The 19,966-nt window shown below is 44.0% G+C and overlaps 1 protein-coding gene across 3 annotated transcripts; it reads left to right on the forward strand.

Moving 5' to 3' along the window:
• Positions 1–2,523: 2,523 nt before the first annotated feature.
• APOLD1 (apolipoprotein L domain containing 1) lies at positions 2,524–17,438 on the forward strand. Of its 3 annotated transcripts, XM_088652013.1 has the most exons (8): positions 2,524–2,697; positions 3,902–4,187; positions 5,073–5,224; positions 5,659–5,944; positions 7,033–7,184; positions 10,184–10,469; positions 11,566–11,717; positions 13,864–17,438. In XM_088652013.1, the coding sequence occupies exons 1-8, from the start codon at positions 2,619–2,621 to the stop codon at positions 13,908–13,910; spliced, it is 1,440 nt and encodes a 479-aa protein (XP_088508139.1). In that variant the 5' UTR covers positions 2,524–2,618; the 3' UTR covers positions 13,911–17,438. The 3 variants fall into 3 exon arrangements, with proteins under 3 accessions (XP_088508139.1, XP_034983713.2, XP_088508140.1); XM_035127822.3 differs by lacking the exons at positions 2,524–2,697; positions 3,902–4,187; positions 5,073–5,224; ... (2 more) ...; positions 10,184–10,469; positions 11,566–11,717 and adding an exon at positions 12,422–12,477; XM_088652014.1 differs by lacking the exons at positions 2,524–2,697; positions 3,902–4,187; positions 5,073–5,224; ... (2 more) ...; positions 10,184–10,469; positions 11,566–11,717 and adding an exon at positions 12,604–12,627.
• Positions 17,439–19,966: the final 2,528 nt, after the last annotated feature.

The raw sequence follows: 19,966 nt of genomic DNA on the forward strand, positions 1-19,966 counted from the left end.
TATTTTGACAGCTTCCTTTGTTGGTTTGACTTTGTTGGCTTGCTTAACTTGTTCCAAGCTTTTTCTTTTTGCATTCTTGTAACCACCATACTTCCTATCAGATGGATCTACTTCATTTAATATTTTGAACTGAACTGTAGGGCAGATTCTTTTGCCTTTAATTCCTTTAATTCCTTTCAGCAACTCCCAGCCGAGTTGCTAAACTCCAGGCAGGACAAGTTTTTCTCTTGAGAAAAGCAAATTCGTGCAAGATGTTACAACATTCAACAGCTTTCTTACTTGAAGGAAACGGTAAGTTATAGCAAGAATAGGTAGAGAGTGACACGTCACACCACTCAGTCTCTGTACTCCATAGACAAATGGAGTTTTTATGGGTTTAAAATTCATTAAAACAGACTTCCAGGTGGCGATGATTCATTGGGCTGCAGATTTTGGATATAGTAAAGACCTGGCAGATTGGGAGAAATTATGGAACAATACGATTAAATTTTCAGCATGCTATATATTTGGAGAAAATATACTAAAGATGGTTTTTAGGTGGTACCTGATGCCCAGAAAATTAGTAAAGATAAATAAAGAGCATCTAACCAGTGCTGGATATGTATGGATGCATAAGGCATGTTAATCCACTTATGGTGGCAGTGCAAAAGTGCAAAAGCGTTTTGGGGGATGATTCATGAAGAACTTGCTCAAATGTTCATTCTCCCCAAAACCAGAAGCATTCCTGCTAGCCCTAATAGGACAGAAACTTCCAAACAAACTAAAAACATATTCCTCTATGCAACAGCTGAGGCAAGGATAACATATGTGGAAATGTGAAAAGAAAGAACAATTCTGACAAAAGATCAGTGGATGTTCAAACTAATAGAATTTATAGAATTAGCCAGTGTGACGACGATTACAATAGGGAATATAGAAAAGAAAATAATAATAATAAGTATGGTAAGTGGGAATTGCTATTTTAAAAAGAGCAGAATAATGATAAAAATACAAGCGGGGATAGATTTTTGAACACCAGTTTTAAAAAAGGGTAAAAGGATATGTAGGAAAAAAAGAAAATATAAACTAAGGAGTTGCAGCAAAATGAAAGGAAAATCTAGGATGTCAAGGAAAAATAGGTTGGGAAGTCTTCATATGATAGGATCTGATTGGAGATGTTTCATTGTTGTATTAGATGACTATTATTGTATTAGATGTAGATGTTTAGAAGAGGTGATAAGATAAACTAGAACAACACAGAGAAAGAAATGAATATGTATGTAGCTGAAAAATGCAAAAAGAAAAAGGGGAAAAAACAGACCTCCAGGACAGATGAAATCCAGACTTTTGTCCTCTGGTCTGCATTCTGTAAAATATTGATAAGACAAGTTAAAATCCTATCCACTCGATCCACAGGAGCCTGTCTTCATATGCAAGGGAGTCCCTAACACACCAAGGGTTTGGAACCCATCATCTACCCTCACCTGGTTTAGCCGGCCAGTGAAAACCATTTCCGGGATGTGGCTGCTGTTGCAGGCTGACAGTTTCAGTAACAACAGCTGAAACCCTGAGACAATGCCCCAGCCCAAGAGTCTGTTGAGCAGCCTCAGCTTCTACAGTTGGCATTAGTGCAGGTCCTCCTGTCTCAGGCCAGGTGGAAGAAGGACTGCAAGGCAGAGAGCAGGTCTTCCAATACTCAGAGCCAAGAAGGTCTCTTGGTTGGGAAAGCATGCGATCCTGTTTAGGTAATCTGCCCCAAAGGCTGCTAATGGATTTAAAGGTTAAAAACAGCACTTTGAATTGGGTACTGAAACAGACTGGCAGCCATCATTGACAGTCAATAATTGGTGTGACACGATCAAGATACAGTGGTACCTCTACTCATAGCTGCCAAGTTTTCCCTTTTCTCACGAGGAAGCCTATTCAGCATAATGGAAAATCCCTTTAAAAAAGGGATAACTTGGCAGCTATGCCTCTACTTACGAATTTAATGCGTTCCGAATGCACATTTGTAAGTCGAAAAAAATTGTAAGTCGAATCCCATAGGAATGCATTGGGAGAAAAAATTCGTAAGACGAAGCAACCCTATCTAAAAATTTGTAAGTAGTAAAAATCTAAACTGCATCCAAGATGGCGGACGGAGCTCCATCCGTAGGTAGAAACATTCGTAAGTAGAGTTATTCGTAAGTAGAGGTACCACTGTAGCTAAGAACAGGTGTTAGATCCTTCACATGACACAGCTCTATATAGGTTTGGAGCTGGAGGGATCTTCTTGTGGTGCGATAGTGTTTGTGTAACTTTGCTTTGAAAGAAATAACCAAACTCCTATTTATTTTCATTTAAGACCATGGTTCATGTACTCTTTCTGCTATTTTGTCCCATTTACCTCACACCCTTCCCCTTATCAACCCAATCTCCTCATGTTGTAATAACTGGCAAGAGGTCAAATATTTACTTTGACCACAAAATTGAAAGGAAACTTTGAGTGGTCTTCGTTATGAGTAGTTTTCTGATTGGAGGAGAGCAGCATCCTGGGAAGTTTAATAACTGCCTTCCCACTCTGTTTGGGGCACTCAAGTCAAGAGTGCTTCTCTCTGTGTGTAAGTCTTGTCTCCTGAGCCTTGCCAGAAAAGGACACAATGCTTCGAGGAAGGACTGTGAGATGCTGCCTTCTGCTGATGCTCTTGACCATCCTGCCTACACGGCCTGCATTGAAAGGTGCGTCACCAAGAATTGGGCGTCATTCCTTCCCTTATTTTTCTTTCCCCCCAATATTCACTGGTGCAAAGCCATAGAAGGCTGGCTTAATTCCCACTGGAAAAGAATATGACAAGTTAATTTGATATCCTGTCAATTTCAATAGGGCTTCCTATATGAGTGATCCGGGCCCCTCTTTTGGTTCAGAAATATTTCTTAATAGTAGTTAATCAGACTCTCAAGATAAATTCCTGAAGCGCTGAATCTGTCCTCTTCATTGGAAACTACTGTTGCTCGCCAGCTTTTGCCACCCGGGGCTCGTTGGAATATGGGTTACAGCTTTTCAGCAACAATTCATAATTATGGGAATTAATGGCAGCACTCCTAACCTCTTTACCTCAGAGTAAGTGGTATTGAATTTAATAGGACTCAGAGGGAGATTCTAACCATGTCTGCTCAGGGGTTAGTTTAATTGACAATGGAACTTGCATTAGTCATAACAACTTGTTCCTTTGGTTTCAATGGGGTTTTAGTGCCATTGAAGTAAAGCTCATTGAGTTCAAGGAGATTTACTCCAGGTAAGTGAGTACAAAAATGCAGTCTTTGCTACAACTAACCCCTACCCTTCAACATTCCTCATATGAAAATAGGAACATTTCTCAGTCCCCATAACAATTGACCCCATTCATCCACCCCATGGGGAAACCCTCTCATCCCAATGTTATCTTATTCCATTCTTTGGTAGATTTACAAAAAAATGAAAAACACATACCAATTAATAACTTTTAGAAAGGGGCAAGGTTAGACGTGGATGCACAAAGCATTTTAAAAATCAAGGCTCCTTGCACCCTGCTCCACACCCATGATTTCTAGGCAGAGGTATGTGATTTGTAGGCATGAGTACGAGTGAGTGGGGGTGTGGTCCCACCGCAGGAAACCCATTTGACTTTTGTTCTGATTTAGAGGTAAAGAGTGAGTTTTCCCACTAAAGTGGTGGCAAAATAAAGCCCCGTCTGGACATGTGTCTAGGCAATTGCTGGAAAAACTGGTGTGGATAGGTTAGAATTTATGTGAATGAATTAAGAATTAATTCAGCTCTCTTAGTTTTTCATGCCTTGCAGTTCAGTGGTTTAAGCTCAACAGCAACAAAACTTTCCCCTTTCTTTCTTTCTTTCTTTCTTTCTTTCTTTCTTTCTTTCTTTCTTTCTTTCTTTCTTTCTTTCAGACTCCAATGTGGCCCTCGCTGGAGAGGCTTCACAATCCAGCAACATCCACTCGCTAGGAGCAGCTGGAAATGCCATTGACGGTTCCACATCCAGTGATTTTATACGGGGATCCTGCACCCACACACATTCTGAAAGGAATCCATGGTGGATGGTAGACTTGAACGCACAGTATCAAGTATTCCGTGTCAGCATCACCAACCGGAAAGACTGCTGTGCTCACCGTCTTAATGGGGCTGAAATCCGAGTTGGGGACTCCGCAGAGAGAGGAGGCACCACAAATCCTAGGTACAGTATATGGACCAGATGCTTTGTAGCCAGGGAAGGGGAAGCTGCAACCCTCTAGGTGTTATTGGAGTACCACTCCCATCATCCTTAGCATGTCCATGTTAGTTTGAGCAGGGGGAGGTGGAGTCCAACAATATTTGGAGGGCCATGGGTTCCCCATCCTTTCCTTACATGTAGAGATGTTATAAGGCACGCTTTTCTGTTCTGCCCTGTTTTGGTCACATGCAGGACTGCTTCCGTTCCACTGCAGTTCACTTTCTGCCAAAAGCTATCTAATTCCGTCTTGCTGTCTGCTGTGGCAAAACTACATTAGTTATGTAATTTAGTATGTATATTAGGTAGGTTACATTGTCCTGTTATGCCACGCCAGCATAGCTCCAACAGTTGTACATGAGACTTTTAATCTCAGGGTCATGGCTTCAAGACACATACTGGGCAAAGGATTCCTAAATTGCAGGGGGTTGGACTAGATGATCCTCATAGTCCTTTCCAACTCTACTGTTTTATGATTCTATGATTTCATTGGAATGGAATGGAATGCAAATCGGGGAACATGATGTAATCAATTACATACTGTTTGTAGACTGATCATATCCACTGGATCAATTTCTGTTCCACTCATGGGGTGAATTTGTCAACATTGGCCATTTCCACTTCAGTTTTTGTCAACATTTTCTGGCATCCCTGCTTTACAGGAGTACCTTATGCACAGGGAGGACAATGGAGCGCAAATGTTCCAGACAGATCCCTAGCAATTTGATTTCCCCAAACATAGCAAATATTTGCTTTCTTTTCTTACTTTTTCCATGTGAGTTCAGGTTGTTGAAAAACATTCTTCCATTATTATTTAATGCTTTTTAAAAAAATGATTTGGTTCTTTTCTAGATGTGCTACAATAAGTTCTTTGGGTGCTGGGGAAACAGGCACTTTTAACTGTGAAGCATCGAAAGGGCAGTATGTGACTGTTACCCTACCTAGGAAAGAATACCTCACGCTTTGCGAAGTCCAGGTGTTTGGACAGAAGATAAAGTCCCCTGGTATGTAGGAAAAATGTCATCTATTTGTGTGCAAAGAGACTGAGGCTGTGGACGTACCCTGTATTTAAAGCACATTTAAATGCATGGCTTTCCCCCAAGAATCCTGGGATCTGGAGTTTATAAAAGGGTTTTGGCCACTTTAGCTCTGGGGGTGAATTACAGGTCCCAGGATTATCTACAGGAAGCTATGTCCTTTAAATGAATGTTGTGTACCCAGCGTAATATGCAGGAGAAACAGAGTGTCTATAATGCAGAGTTATTCATTAATGGTTGTTCAAGATGCTGTAGTGATCTCATGTGTTTTTGGACACCTGCTGAGATCATGGCGAGAACATTAATTAAGAATTAATTTAGCTCTCTTAGTTTTTCCTACCTTGCAGTTCAGTGGTTTAAGCTCAACAGCAACAAAATGGAAACTTTCCCCTTTCTTTCAGACTCCAATGTGGCCCTCGCCGGAGAGGCTTCACAATCCAGCAACATCCACCTGCTAGGAGCCGCCAGAAATGCCATTGATGGTTCCACATCCAGTGATTTTATACAAGGATCCTGCACCCACACAGATTCTGAAAGGAATCCATGGTGGATGGTAGACTTGAAGGCACAGTATCAAGTACTCCGTGTCAGCATCACCAATCGGAAAGACTGTTGTGCCCAGCGTCTTAATGGGGCTGAAATCCGAGTTGGGGACTCCGCAGAGAGAGGAGGCACCACAAATCCTAGGTATAGTATATGGACCAGATGCTTTGTAGCCAGAGAAGGGGAAGCTGCAACCCTCTAGGTGTTATTGGAGCACCACTCCCATCATCTTGAGCCATTGTCTATGTTGGTTCAAGCAGGAAGCAGGAGGAGTCCAACAATAATTGGAGGGCCATGGGTTCCCTATCCCTTTCTTTCATGAAGAGAAGATATGATTTTCTGTTCTGCCCTGTTTTTATCACATGCAGTTCATTGTCTGCTGCAGTTCACAGTCTGCCAAAAGCTGTGGCAAAACTCCTGTCATGAACACACCAGCTCCAAGTGTAATCTCGCAGCCAGCTGCAGAATGCAGTCAGGAAGAGGGAGGCTGGGCTTTCATGGCAGCATAGGAGAGCCTGCAGCTGCCAGCATTGAGTCCCCCTGACCTTGGACGTCTGGCTGAAAAAAGAAGAATGGAGAGCAGGCTGGAACACAGCCAAAGCTCCCCGGAAGCCCAAACAGGCGTGGAAAGTCACAGAGACAGCTTTTCAGAACAGGAAGGGGCTGCAGCTGACCAAATAAGTCCAAGATGTAGGCATATAGGAAGGCTGCTAGACAGGAAGCAAAATAAGAAATGTAAAGGTCGAAGGGTCAATCTCTTCTGTTGACACAGGACAAACTCCTCAGAAAGGTCAACTGAGTGATGGGGGCTGGAGGCTTGCTAGAGCCGTCCGGAAATAATTGCTTGTCTTTTTTGCAAAAAAATCCTCCTTTTTAATTACATACACTTACTGTGTTATCAAGCCGGGAACCTGGACTCCTAACTACATAACTTATGTAATTTATATAATTAAGTATGTAAATTATTTAGTTACATTGTTCTGTTATGCCACGCCAGCATTGCTCTTCCAGTAGAGCATGAGACTTTTAATCTCAGGGTCATGGGTTCAAGACCCACACTGGGCAAAAGATTCCTAAATTGCAGAGGGTTGGACTAGATGATCCTCATAGTCTTTTCCAACTCTACTGTTCTATGATTCTATGGCTTTTTTTTTTGCTGAAAAAAATTCTTCCACTATTGTTTAATGCTATTTTACATTATTTTTAAATGATTTTGTCCCCCCCCCCCCTAGATGTGCTACAATAAGTTCTTTGGGTGCTGGGGAAACAGACACTTTTAACTGTGAATCATCAACGGGCCAATTTGTGACAGTTACCCTACCTAGGAAAGATTACCTCACGCTTTGTGAAGTCCAGGTGTTTGGTCAGAAGATAGAGTCCACCGGTAGGTAGAAAATATATTGTCATCTATTTGTGTGCAAAGAGACTGAAGCTGTAGATGCACCCTGCATTTAAAGCACATTTAAATGCACGGCTTTCCCGCAAGAATCCTGGGATCTTTAGTTTATAAAAGGGTTTTGCCAACTGTAGCTCTGTGGGGGCAAATTACAGGTCCTTGGATTACTTACAGGAAGCTGTGAATAGATGGTGTGTAAAGGTAAAGGGTAAAGGGACCCCTGACCATTAGGTTCACTTGTGACCGACTCTGGGGTTGCGGCACTCATCTTGCGTTATTGGCCGAGGAAGCTGGCATACAGCTTCCAGGTCACGTGGCCAGCATGACAAAGCCGCTTCTGGCAAACCAGAGCAGGGCATGGAAACGCCGTTTACCTTCCCGCTGTAGCGGTACCTATTTATCTACTTGCACTTTTATGTGCTTTCGAACTGCTAGGTTGGCAGGAGCAGGGACCAAGCAACGGGAGCTCACCCCGTTGCGGGGATTCGAACTGCTGACCTTCTGATTGGCAAGCCCTAGGCTCTGTGGTTTAACCCACAGTGCCACCCACGCTGTGTGTGTACCCAGCCTCATATGCAGGAGATACAGAGTGTCTATAATACAGACTTATTGTCCTGCTGTGAGTCCTGAAGGCCACTCCCTGCAAGGCCTTTTCCCACCTGGCCTAGAGAGCAGGGACCAGACTCACCCTTCTTTGCTTTAACTCCTGAGAGGCTAGAGGGACAGTTCCCTGCTGCAAGTCCTGAAGAGCCCAGACTCACTGGAACAAATTCTGGGTTTGGGGCAAATGTCAAAAATGCTTTTAAATGCATTTAAATGTTTTCAAATAGTTTTTAATCCATGGCATTTAAATTTTGGTTTTTTGTTTTGTTTTTTGCTCTGTTGAGTGTGGGATAAACATTTAGTTGGGACTGGGGATTAGTTTAATTTTAGTATAATTGCAAAGTGTTTTCATTATTATTATTATTATTATTATTATTATTATTATTATTATTAGTTTCTACTGTTTTATTGGCTTATTGAATAGTTTGTATTCTGTTCTGAAAGCGAGAAGGTATGGGCTGCCTGGGAGTGGCCCTCCGCCAACAGAATGGCTGGGGCAGGTTCCACAGGGGCGGAGGGGATGATGTACTGGGACACCCATTGTCAGTGATGGTAGGTAGGTAGGAGGAATTACGCTAAGACCAGACCATGTCATTACCAAGGAGGCAAGTTTAGTCATTGTTTGAAGTCCATCCCTGCCTCTGGGTCTGGTCTAGACCAGAATACTGGAATCAACATGGGAGACCCATATGACCTTAAGGTGCTGCTGTGCAATGCCAGGTGAAGGATTCACAAGATGGCTATCATCCACAGCTTGGTCGTGGATGAAGGACTTGACCTGCCATGTGTAACAGAGACTTGGTTGGATGAAGCAGATGGGCCTGTCCTTGCCACTGCTTGTCTACCGCACAGCAACTCAGGACATATGGGCAGGCGGGTGCTGCAGTGATATTTAGAAAGTCATTCGCTTACAACAGGCATCCTCAGAAGACTCAGTTTTCTGAGTGCATGTTCTGGAAGGTGGGCAATAGGGGCAGTACAGGATTCCTTTTGGTGTACTGACTTCCCCGCCGCACCAAGGATTCCCTGTCCAAGCTGCTTTAGGTTGTGGTGGATGTTCTCCTGGAGACACCTAGTTTGGTTGTCCTAGGGGATTTTAACATCCATGCCGACACGATCTTACAGAGCTTCATGCAAAGTATGACCTCCATGGGGCTGTCCCTGAATAAGTTTGACCCAACTCATAGTCGCGGACATGCCTTAGACCTAGTGTTCACCTCTATGAATGTGGGTGATCTGACACTAAGGAAAAGCGAAACAAAAGAAGTTCCATGGTTGGATCACTTTCTGGTGCAACTGGACTTCTCCATGACCCTTCCCCTCTGCAGGGAGGTAGGGCCAAGTCATATGGTCCGCCCCCACCACTTAATGGATCCAAATGGTTTCCAGAGAGTGGTAGGGAATGTTTTATTCCATGTTGATGGTCTTTCAGCTGATTCCCTGGTGCCTCACTGGAATGTGGAGTTAACCAGGGCTATTGATTGTCTGGCTCTGAAGCACCCTCTCCGATTGCATGGAGCCTAGACAGCCCCATGGTTTCCCCAGAGTTGAGGGCAATGAAACAATCGCTGAGCTGGCTAGAGTGCTGGTGGCGGAAAACTCATTTTGAATTGGACCAGACATGGGTTAGAGCTGAACGTCGAGCCTACCAAGTGGCAATAGTGACAGCGTAGAGCAAAGGTCGGTGTGATGGCCTGGGACTTGGGCTCGGGCTCGGAGCTGGAGGAATCTCCTTGATCCTTGTCCATCCTGGCTCATAAAAGCGAGCTGGGAAGGGCTGGGTGATGGGCTCTGTGGGGTGGTGACCCAGTGCTGGACCTTGGGCACTCTGAGGTCACCATGCTCACAAGCACCAGAGTGAGAGTCTTTTGGTCTGGCGCTGTGGCACGAGGACTCGCTCCAGAGTGCTGAACCAAAAAAGGAGAGATCCGGCAATCTAACAGAAGCCGTCTTCTGTGATTCCGGAATTTCCAGCTTAAATGGGGCAGTTGACAGGTATAGTATAAAATACAGGCATAAACTCTTACTTTCCATGCTCTGCTGCTACTAAGCCTGCAACTGAAATAACAGCACATCTTCCCCTGATTGCACCCAGGCTCCCCTTCCTCACTTGTAGGGGATTCACCCATTGCTGAGATTTTGTTTCCGCACCAGACAAATACTATACCCTCCAACATGTTGAGTCTGAAAACGGGGATGCACATTTTTGGGCTCTAGGACCTCGCATATGATTGTAATCTCATGTGTTTTTGGGCACCTGCTGAGAGCATGGCGAAAGCATTGATTAAGAATTAATTCAGCTCTCTTAGTTTTTCCTACCTTGCAGTTCAGTGGTTGAAGCACAACAGCAACAAAATGGAAACTTTCCCCTTTCTTTCTTTCAGACTCCAATGTGGCCCTCGCCGGAGAGGCTTCACAATCCAGCAACATCCACTCGCTAGGAGCAGCTGGAAATGCCATTGACGGTTCCACATCCAGTGATTTTATACGGGGATCCTGCACCCGCACAGATTCTGAAAGGAATCCATGGTGGATGGTAGACTTGAATGCACAGTATCAAGTATTCCGTGTCAGCATCACCAACCGGAAAGACTGCTGTGCTCACCGTCTTAATGGGGCTGAAATCCGAGTTGGGGACTCCGCAGAGAGAGGAGGCACCACAAATCCTAGGTACAGTATATGGACCAGATGCTTTGTAGCCAGGGAAGGGGAAGCTGCAACCCTCTAGGTGTTATTGGAGTACCACTCCCATCATCCTTAGCATGTCCATGTTAGTTTGAGCAGGGGGAGGTGGAGTCCAACAATACTTGGAGGGCCATGGGTTCCCCATCCTTTCCTTACATGTAGAGATGTCATGAGGTACGCTTTTCTGTTCTGCCCTGTTTTGGTCACATGCAGGACTGCTTCCGTTCCACTGCAGTTCACTTTCTGCCAAAAGCTATCTAATTTCGTCTTGCTGTCTGCTGTGGCAAAACTACATTAGTTATGTAATTTAGTATGTATATTAGGTAGGTTACATTGTCCTGTTATGCCATGCCAGCATAGCTCCAAGAGTTGTACATGAGACTTTTAATCTCAGGGTCATGGGTTCAAGACACATACTGGGCAAAGGATTCCTAAATTGCAGGGGGTTGGACTAGATGATCCTCATAGTCCTTTCCAACTCTACTGTTCTATGATTCTATGATTTCATTGGAATGGAATGCAATGCAAATCGGGGAACATGATGTAATCAATTACATACTGTTTTTAGACTGATCATATCCACTGGATCAATTTCTGTTCCACTCATAGGGTGAATTTTTCAACATTGTCCATTTCCACTTCGGTTTTTGTCAACATTTTCTGGCATCCCTGCTTTACAGGATTATACACAGGGAGGACAATGGAGCGCAAATGTTCCAGACAGATCTCTAGCAATTTGATTTCCCAAAACATAGCAAATATTTGCTTTTTTTTCTGACTTTTTCCTTGTGGCAAAATAAAAAAATTCCTTCAGTAGCACCTTAAAGACCAACTAACTTTTGATTTTGGTATGAGCTTTCGTGTGCATGCACACTTCTTCAGATACACACACACTTCTTCATGTAAATAAAAACTTAGTTGGTCTTTAAGGTGCTACTGAAGGAATTTTTTTATTTTGCTTCGACTCAGACCAACACAGCTACCTACCTGTAACTTTGTGGGTTCAGGTTGTTGAAAACCATTCTTCCATTATTATTTAATGCTTTTTAAAAATAATAATAATGATTTTGTTCTTTTCTAGATGTGCTACAATAAGTTCTTTGGGTGCTGGGGAAACAGGCACTTTTAACTGTGAAGCATCAAAAGGGCAGTATGTGACTGTTACCCTACCTAGGAAAGAATACCTCACGCTTTGCGAAGTCCAGGTGTTTGGACGGAAGATAGAGTCCCCTGGTACGTAGGAAAAATGTCATCTATTTGTGTGCAAAGACACTGAGGCTGTGGACACAGCATGTATTTAAAGCACATTTAAATGCATGACTTTCCCCCAAGAATCCTGGGATCTGTAGTTTATAAAAGGGTTTGGGCCACTTTAGCTCTGTGGGGGTGAATTTCAGGTCCCAGGATTATCTACAAGAAACTATGTCCTTTAAATGGATATTGTGTACCCAGCCTGCTGTGTGTCCCAGACAATCAGAAAGCAGCAGCTCTATAAAACATTTCATATCCAAAGTAATTGTGATGATTGGCTGAGATCATACCTATTTTCTCTACATTCACATAAGACTCTGAAGATTCAGTCATCTGGCTAGCATAGTGTCACCAGTTATTTCAAGAAGAGGAAGGGTAGTGTATTCCCTTTGGGAGATGACTACATTCCTTTTGAGTCAGGAATTGTGTATGTGTGTGTGTGTGTGTTTGTAAATGTGCTTTGGGAAAAGCGAACTCATAATGTTCACTTGCAAGAATTGTTTCCTGAATACGATACAAGCTGCACTGTCCCCAGTCAGTTTCCAGTGTGTCACATCCTTCTGAATTAGTCGGGCAGGGAGGGGGGGGCGGTGGCAGAGGGAATGTCAGGAAACGACAAATTCCTGGTGTGATGCAGAGCAGTCCCAGGGGGGCAATAGGATTGTAGTAAGTATAAATTGGGCTTGTCCAGAAACAGCCTGAGAGTCATTCTTGGGAACACTGGATTGAACTGAAAACTATGGTAGGTGGGATTATTCCTTTGTCCTCAAAAACTCTGTAGCCATTAATTTAGAAGAGCTTTGTCCTGGTTTCTGCTACCGTAGTTTATAAAATAATGGAGTTTACCAGAAAACAGAGACCCTTTTTCTAATCCCACTGATTTAAGCAGAAGGTAAAGTCAACGATTATAATCCTGCTTTACTTTCTGTCATTCTTATGGGTACCACTTAATTGGTGAAACTTCCAACATGTGTGATATGCTAAAACAAGCAGGTAGATGATACACGGTGCTTGTTTTGAAGAGTATTAAGGACAGGTTTTTATGACTCTGGAAGATACCTCCAGATGGCACCTTGTGTTATTGCACAGCATTAGAAATAAATGAATCCATAAACAAACTAGATAAAGAAGCTAAAATGATTGTATTGTCCTCTTGCCCTTGGAAAAGTCATCCAGAAGTGGAAATGTTAATCCATGGGGAATCAATTAATTACAATTTAAGAATTAGCAAATAAGTCCAGCAAATGAATATGGGATATTAGAGAAGATGGGTTTGCTAGTAAGTGCCAGGAATCTTGCTTTTGAGTGGCTATGTTGTGGAAGTTTCACTCCGAGATGTTTTTTGTCTGGAGAAATAGGTTGTGTGTGTGAATTATCTGGGTGTCCTTCCTTTCTTTTCCCTGTGGGCTGTAGATACTTCTTGTTTGATAAGCCCCAGGGCATCCTGCTCCCTATATCAGCATGCTACAATCTACTGCATGAGTACTTGTCAAACGTGACAGGGTGACATTAGATTAGGGCTGTGGCTGGTAGCGTGCATTTGATAAGACAAGCAATGAGGGCAGATAATTCTTTGGTGTGTGATAGGAAGCACTGAAGTGCATGAAAGAAAGTGACAACCAGGAAAACCTTTTTCAAAAGAAACGATGACATTATTAATAAAGAAAAACATGCAGTTGTGCCCAGGCCTTCGACAGACATAATGGGTTGCATCTAACTTTAATTATACACAGACAATTTTCAGAGGGGTAATTGTGTACTAAATCCGTTGCACCAAGAACAACAAATAAAGGGGTGAGGTGATCATGATCCAGCCTTGCTGGATCACATCAAGGCTTTTCTAGTCCAGCAATCTGTCTCCTACAGTAGCCAACTTGTGCCTATGGGAAGTCAACAAACTTAGTGCTCTCTCACTGTTGTTCCCCAGCAAGTGGTATTCAGAGACATCCTTATCCTTAACTTTAGAGGCAAAGTCTGATAGGATCTGCTCAAAGGAACCACTGGTGCTTATAGGATCTAGCTATACTAGGGGGAAAGGTGGTGTCAGTGTCCCGGGTGCATCTGCAGGTCTGGCATCCAGGGTGTGCTGTTACCTTTCTAAATGCCCTTCTCTCTCCCCTCGCCCCAGCTTCCCATCAAGGTTATGGAGGACAACTTTCCCCCTCGCACTTTTGATCCTACATATCACTTCCATGTCGTACTGCTGGATCAGAGAAGCAGGCTTCGGGGGCACATCAGGAGCCTCCGGGAGATTTCGCGAAGAATCAACAAACTGCACAGACGCTCTCTAATCGCCAATTTCACTGGGAGTTCGTTAAGTGCCGCAGGTGCCATCGTGGCCATCGTGGGGCTGTCCTTGAGCCCTGCAACATTAGGGGCATCCCTTTTGGCTTCCGGGGTGGGCCTAGGAGTGGCGGCTGCAGGAGGGGCCGTCACGGTGACTTCCGACCTCTCCTTAGTCCTCTCTAATTCCAGGGAGGTGAGGAAGGTCAAGGAGATTGCACTGAGCTGCCATGCTCAGATGAGAGAAATCGCGCACTGCCTGGAATTCTTGCACCGCAGTCAGGGCCCGACGGATCCTAGGTTACTGCCGGCTGAGAGAAACGCCTCCGTCACACTGTACAATTCCATCTGCTTCATGGTGTTCTGTGGCTCCCACAGCTTTCTGGTCCCCAAGCACAACGAAGAGGTGACCAAAGTGAGTCATGCTGTGCTCAAGGCAAAAGTCCAGAAGCTGGCAGAAAGCCTAGAAGCCTGTGCAAGGCCCATGGATGAGATCTGCGAACTGTTGGAGAACAGGAAGGAATCCCCCCTGAAGACAAGAAGAATAGCACTCTAGGAGGATGCCCAGGGTCAAAATCACCCACATCCTCTGAAAATGACGACGGGGACCTAAAACACACTGTGCTATTCCTATTAGGACTGTGCCAAATCAGAGTTTTCTCCAGGCATTTCTCAATACTTGCAGCCAACACCCCTCAGGGGCACAGTCTGTATTGCTCTCCTGTTATGTCTGTGCACAGCAAATAGAAATTGTAGCTACACAAGTGCTGGTCTATGCTATCAGCACATCCCAAGATTTGGTGTCTGCGTATGGCTGTCTCACAGCACATCATACCTTGCTTTCTTAGGGGGGGTTGGGGGAGACTTCCACATTTCTAATTTGGTGCTACAACACTGATCTCGATGCAACTATCGCTTCTGCATGCATGTACTCCAGCATTACCCCCCCCCCCAAGGTAATCAGAAGTGGACGGGGACACTTGCCAAAGCTCTGATTAAATTTTTCTCCCACAGCGCTGAGCTAGGTGAAAACTGTGGTCATGAGGGAACCAGAGCCAACCTAGGAAGAAAACGGCTGCAGATTCCAGAACTTGCAGTTTCCAAAGCTCTGCGAGGCAGATAATGAGGGAGTCAAAGGCCAGAGAGCCTGAATGAACCTGAATATTTTCCAGTGATGTTCTTAGTAGCGGATGGGAATTTCACTCGCAAGTGCGGCAGGAGTTTAATCAGTTTGGCTTTGGTTTGTTGCTCGAACTTCACCCGCTCTTTATCATGCATTCTTCCAGTACAGTGGAACCTCGGTTTACGCCTACCTCCGTTTATGAATGCCTCCGTTTACGAACGCTGCAGACCCGAAAGTGTTTACATCCGGGTTCTGCGGCGCTCAGATGCGCAGGAGCGATCTGTGCAGCTCGCGCGTGCGCAGAAGTGCTCTATCGGCACTTCGCGCATGCGCAGAAGTGTGCCTTCGGCGAGCGAACACCTCCGCAGAACGGATTGCGTTCGCAAACTGAGGTACCACTGTACAGGCAGGCAAATTAAGGCACCTGAGGCACTGCTCCACTAACTTCGGTCTTAGAATCATAGAGTGGGAAGGTGCCCAGAGGGTCATCTGGTTCAACACCCTGCAATGTAGGAATCACAGCTAAAGAATCCCCATGATTCCTCTTGATTCCTGTGTGCTTATTCAAACCAGCCATGGGAGGGGGTGCTGCCTGCCTGCTTTCTTCTCCTCGCTCTTGGTTTTGCCCTTGTAGAACTCAACAGGGAGGACGGGGTCAAAGGTAGAATCAGTTCCATGCCTCCACCTGCTATTGGCTGTGGCTCAAATATGGTTGGCCTCCTTGCCTTCTGCCCTACGAACCTAGTAGGCAACAGCTCCCATTCCTAGCTTTAACTATCACCTATCTAAAGTGGGTGCTCCCCCCTTCCACACCACATGCTCAGGGACATGGTGTATCGGTGTATTTTTGTATTTATTTGTTTTGGGTAATTTAAACGTGGATTTGAAGTTTCTATTTAAAGAAATAAGAATATAGCCACTCCAAGATGGAAGAGCTCATTCTACAGAGCCAAAGTTTGTTATATCTGAGGCACAGCAATATCCTTAACTTGTTTGATGTCCCCTTCTCCTTGTCAGTTCCCCACAGACCCCGCCATCAAATGACCTGTGAAAGAAGAGCAGGTGGGACTAGAAATTCATGTGTGAATAAATAATAATAAAAAAAGCCACTTCACCCTTTTTTCAGATTTGAAAAGTGGAGAACTGAACTTACAATTAGAAAAATGAACAACCAGGGGAAACCAAAGCTGACACATTTCCCCATCCCTACTCTAAGACAGAGTTTATGATATGCAAATGTTTGTAAGAATATGCAGATGTGAGGGTGACTTGTGACGTCAGTTTGTGTCTTCGAAACACTGCTGATGAGCAAGAACTAAGCAGAAGAATTAGATAGAAGATGGGACAGCTATTCTTGTTGGCATCAATTTGTCTAGAGAGACAATGGAATAGTGTGCCATCGGGGATACAGTCAAAACATTGGAGAGTTACAGCGCCTGCTGTGGCTGTAGAGACCAATATGGGAGAGACATGTTTTATTGCAGCTGGGGCAGATGAAAGCATTTGGTTGTGCTGTTACAGGTACACTATGGCATTTCCTCTCTCCACCTTCCTCCCAGCGGTCATTTCTCCTCTGGTCACTTCTCCTCTGCAGGATGCTACCCCTAGGAAAACAGCTATGAAAAGTTGGAAGAAAGAAGAGGTAGAACTGGGCAGTGGGTACGTTGCTTATGAGGGCAAAACAGCTTTACATAAGTAGTGGGGGGGACACTGCATAATGAATGGTACGGGTGGCCTGTGAAGATAAGGAGATGGTTTGAAAGATGAATGTAAGCTCAGACGCAGGTTTACCAACTTGGTGAGAACTAGGCCATAGATAACACACAGTGATGCTATACTTCAAAGACCTGTTTGATGCTCTTTATTTCCTCGCTTGTGGCTCAGGTGAAAGGAGATACATTATAATATTAAAGTGTGGAATGGTGGGCAAGAGACAAGATTTAAATGTACTGGATCCTAAGGAATTTGGGTATGGGGTGAGCTTCCTCTAAACCAGGCATCCCCAAACTGCGGCCCTCCAGGTGTTTTTGGCCTACAACTCCCATGATCCCTAGCTAACAGGACCAGTGGTCAGGGAAGATGGGAATTGCAGTCCAAAACATCTGGAGGGCCGAAGTCTGGGGATGCCTGCTCTAAACTGATCCTTGACTTTCTGCTCTTTGGGGAAAGGGACAAGAGAAGTGGCCAAAATGATCTGCTTGCTATTTTGGGTATTTGTAAAACCAAGGAACAACTTGCACAGATAACTAACTCTGATCCAATACAAAATACAGATTAAATGAATGAGCACAAAGTAACCTTGTGTCTGCGTCTATTTGTATATATCGTTTACTCACAAAATTGCTTCTTCAAGGAATGGGAATGTCACAGCAACTTTAGTGGAGGCAGGCTGCTTTGAATATAGTTAATGGAGACTTAAGGTGCATTCGTAATAATGCATTTATTTTCAAACATGCGAGTAGTGTAGGTATTAAGGGGTGCAAAAATAAGCACACTGGCCGTCTCTTTAAATCAAAACAGAATCAATCTTCTTCTTTACAAGTTCTTCTCGTGAGGGAGCTTTGGGCTTCTGGACTCGCTAATGCTATCTGTCATACAGAGTCCTTGTTTAGATTTCCTGCCTATTGCCTATTGTTATATAAGGACAGGATGTAGCATAGTTGGACTCCAGTAACTGAGGGCTCAGGGACATCATCATTTCCACAGTGCTCACGCACGTAGCCAGGAGTTTTTGCAATCATGCCACTTGGGTATCGGAGGTCCTTCAGTATCCAGAATGAGTCCCTGGGGATACTTTGCTGTGACTTTCTGAAAACCACTGTCAATCAACTGCTAGGTTTAGGTTCGGCAAACAGTCCATATCCAAAGAAGAACTGCTTCTGATTTTATTTGGTATTAATCATAAGGATTTATACCAGCCCTTCAACAAGTTTCCTTTTGCAAGATTTGCAGGCAGGCACATCTTAGACTCATTTATTGAATCTAATATCAAAGGGCTGGTGCTGGGTAAGATGTTGCTGCGTGTCTGTGAAGAACCCTCTACTTTCATACAGTTTGTGACTTTTAGTCCCTTCCCTGCTATTTTGTTAAAACATATGTACAATTGAGGATCGCTGCCATATTTTTAAAAAGACACTTGGGAGGTGCACAAAGGGAATGCTTCATTGTCAATCCAGAAACCATCAAACTCAGCTATGTGATTTAGTGTCCTTTGCTAGCCTGACCCAGCAGTGGCTAGAGGGCTAAGAGTATACCTTGGAGGACAGGGTTCAAATGGCCCCTTACCCACAAAACTTTGCTGCATGACTTTGAGCCAGTCACCCTTCCTCAGCCTAGCCAACAGGGTTGCTATGGGGCCTCTTTTGTGCTGCCCTCTTTTTGTGCAACTTAAGAAAATAATAAAAAAGGATTTAAAAAACAAACAAATGCAAGCCAATTAAAATACAGCATCAGCTTCAGAAGATGTACCGTAATTAAAAACTTCATTTTAAAAAAACGCTTTCAGCAGCTTTGCCGTTTCTATGATAATAAAAGATAGGGGACTATAGCTGCTTTTCGACTCCCCCTGTGGTGCCCCAATGGACCATTACAGATCCCAAAACATCAAAACTAGTTTATGTTTTATATTTAGGTTTGATTGTAAGCCGCTTTGGATTGTCCTGAACAAGATAAAGTAACTACCGGTAACAAGTTCAACAAACAAACTTAAATTGTAAATCACTTACAAGTTCTATCAAGCAGGACATGCGGTATATGTTGTTGAATAAATTTTGTTAAATAAATATATGGATTTTGTTTTCCTTCCTCCACCCCTCGGGATCTCCTAACATTTATTTATTACACAGCAAAAATGCTCCCTTTTCTTTCCGAACCCGTCATCCCTGCAGCTATTTTTTGCCTCTTGTTAGTTGCCGACCTCGCTTGCCCTCCAGAGGTGAACTGCAAGTCCCAGAACCTTCCGCGCGGACAACAGCCCTCGCGGCTTTTGGAACTACAGAGATAATAGAATGAATGAAGAGTACCACATCTCTCATTATCTAATGTATATAAACTTTTGAGCGCTACATTGGAATTCATTTTTAAATCTCACTAGGGGAGGAAGTCAGCGCTGTCCATAAAAAGTAATGGAGAAACCCGGGATTTTACTAGGCATCAGCGCGCCCACATCCGAACAAAAAGGAGCAGTAAAAAGCAGCAGCTCGTGGCTTTTCTAACGAAGTTCTTACATCATCAGAGTGCTTACTTATTTTTATAAAAGAACGCTTTAACAAATTTGCTTAACTAATGCCAGTTCCCCGATATGACCCCCATATTGCAGGTGGTGGGGGACGTGGCTGACAACCCTGCAGAGGAGTCCACTATTAAAATTGCAGTTCACATACCAGGCCGAAGGTGCGTTTGATTCCCTGGCTAAACCTTCCGCATAGAAAATGCACTTTTAAAACACAGCAAAGGTCAGTTTTGCTTGCACAGCACTTCAGCCAGCCAGTGTCCTTCCTCCCGGCATGTCACACGGATGGAAGCGCCGTGCTTCCTTGACTTGCACGTGGACGACTTAAGCTTTTATTTACTTCTTTTTAATTGCATCGACACCTTTTTCTCCCGATAAGCTCGAGGAAGGGTAATGGGGTATGCATGGCTCCATATTACACTCATGATGACGACAACCCTGCGAGATGCGTTGACTTATCCAAGATCAGCCAGCGAACTTCGTGGCCGAGTAGGGATTTGAACTCAGATCTCTTCCTATGTGCTGGCCTACACATTCTCACCACTACACCAGAGACGTGATGTTTTAGTTTTGTTTTTAAGTGCTTCAAAACAA

Source organism: Zootoca vivipara, chromosome 9, assembly GCF_965207765.1.
Source record: "Zootoca vivipara chromosome 9, rZooViv2.hap1.1, whole genome shotgun sequence".
Taxonomy (NCBI): domain Eukaryota; kingdom Metazoa; phylum Chordata; class Lepidosauria; order Squamata; family Lacertidae; genus Zootoca; species Zootoca vivipara.

Coding starts and splice junctions, on each gene's coding strand:
- APOLD1 (XM_088652013.1), top strand. CDS start 2,619: ATGCTTCGAGGAAGGACTGTGAGATGCTGCCTTCTGCTGATGCTCTTG. Junction 10,470..11,565: donor GGAGGCACCACAAATCCTAG/GTACAGTATATG, acceptor GTTCTTTTCTAG/ATGTGCTACAATAAGTTCTT. Junction 11,718..13,863: donor ACGGAAGATAGAGTCCCCTG/GTACGTAGGAAA, acceptor CCCTCGCCCCAG/CTTCCCATCAAGGTTATGGA.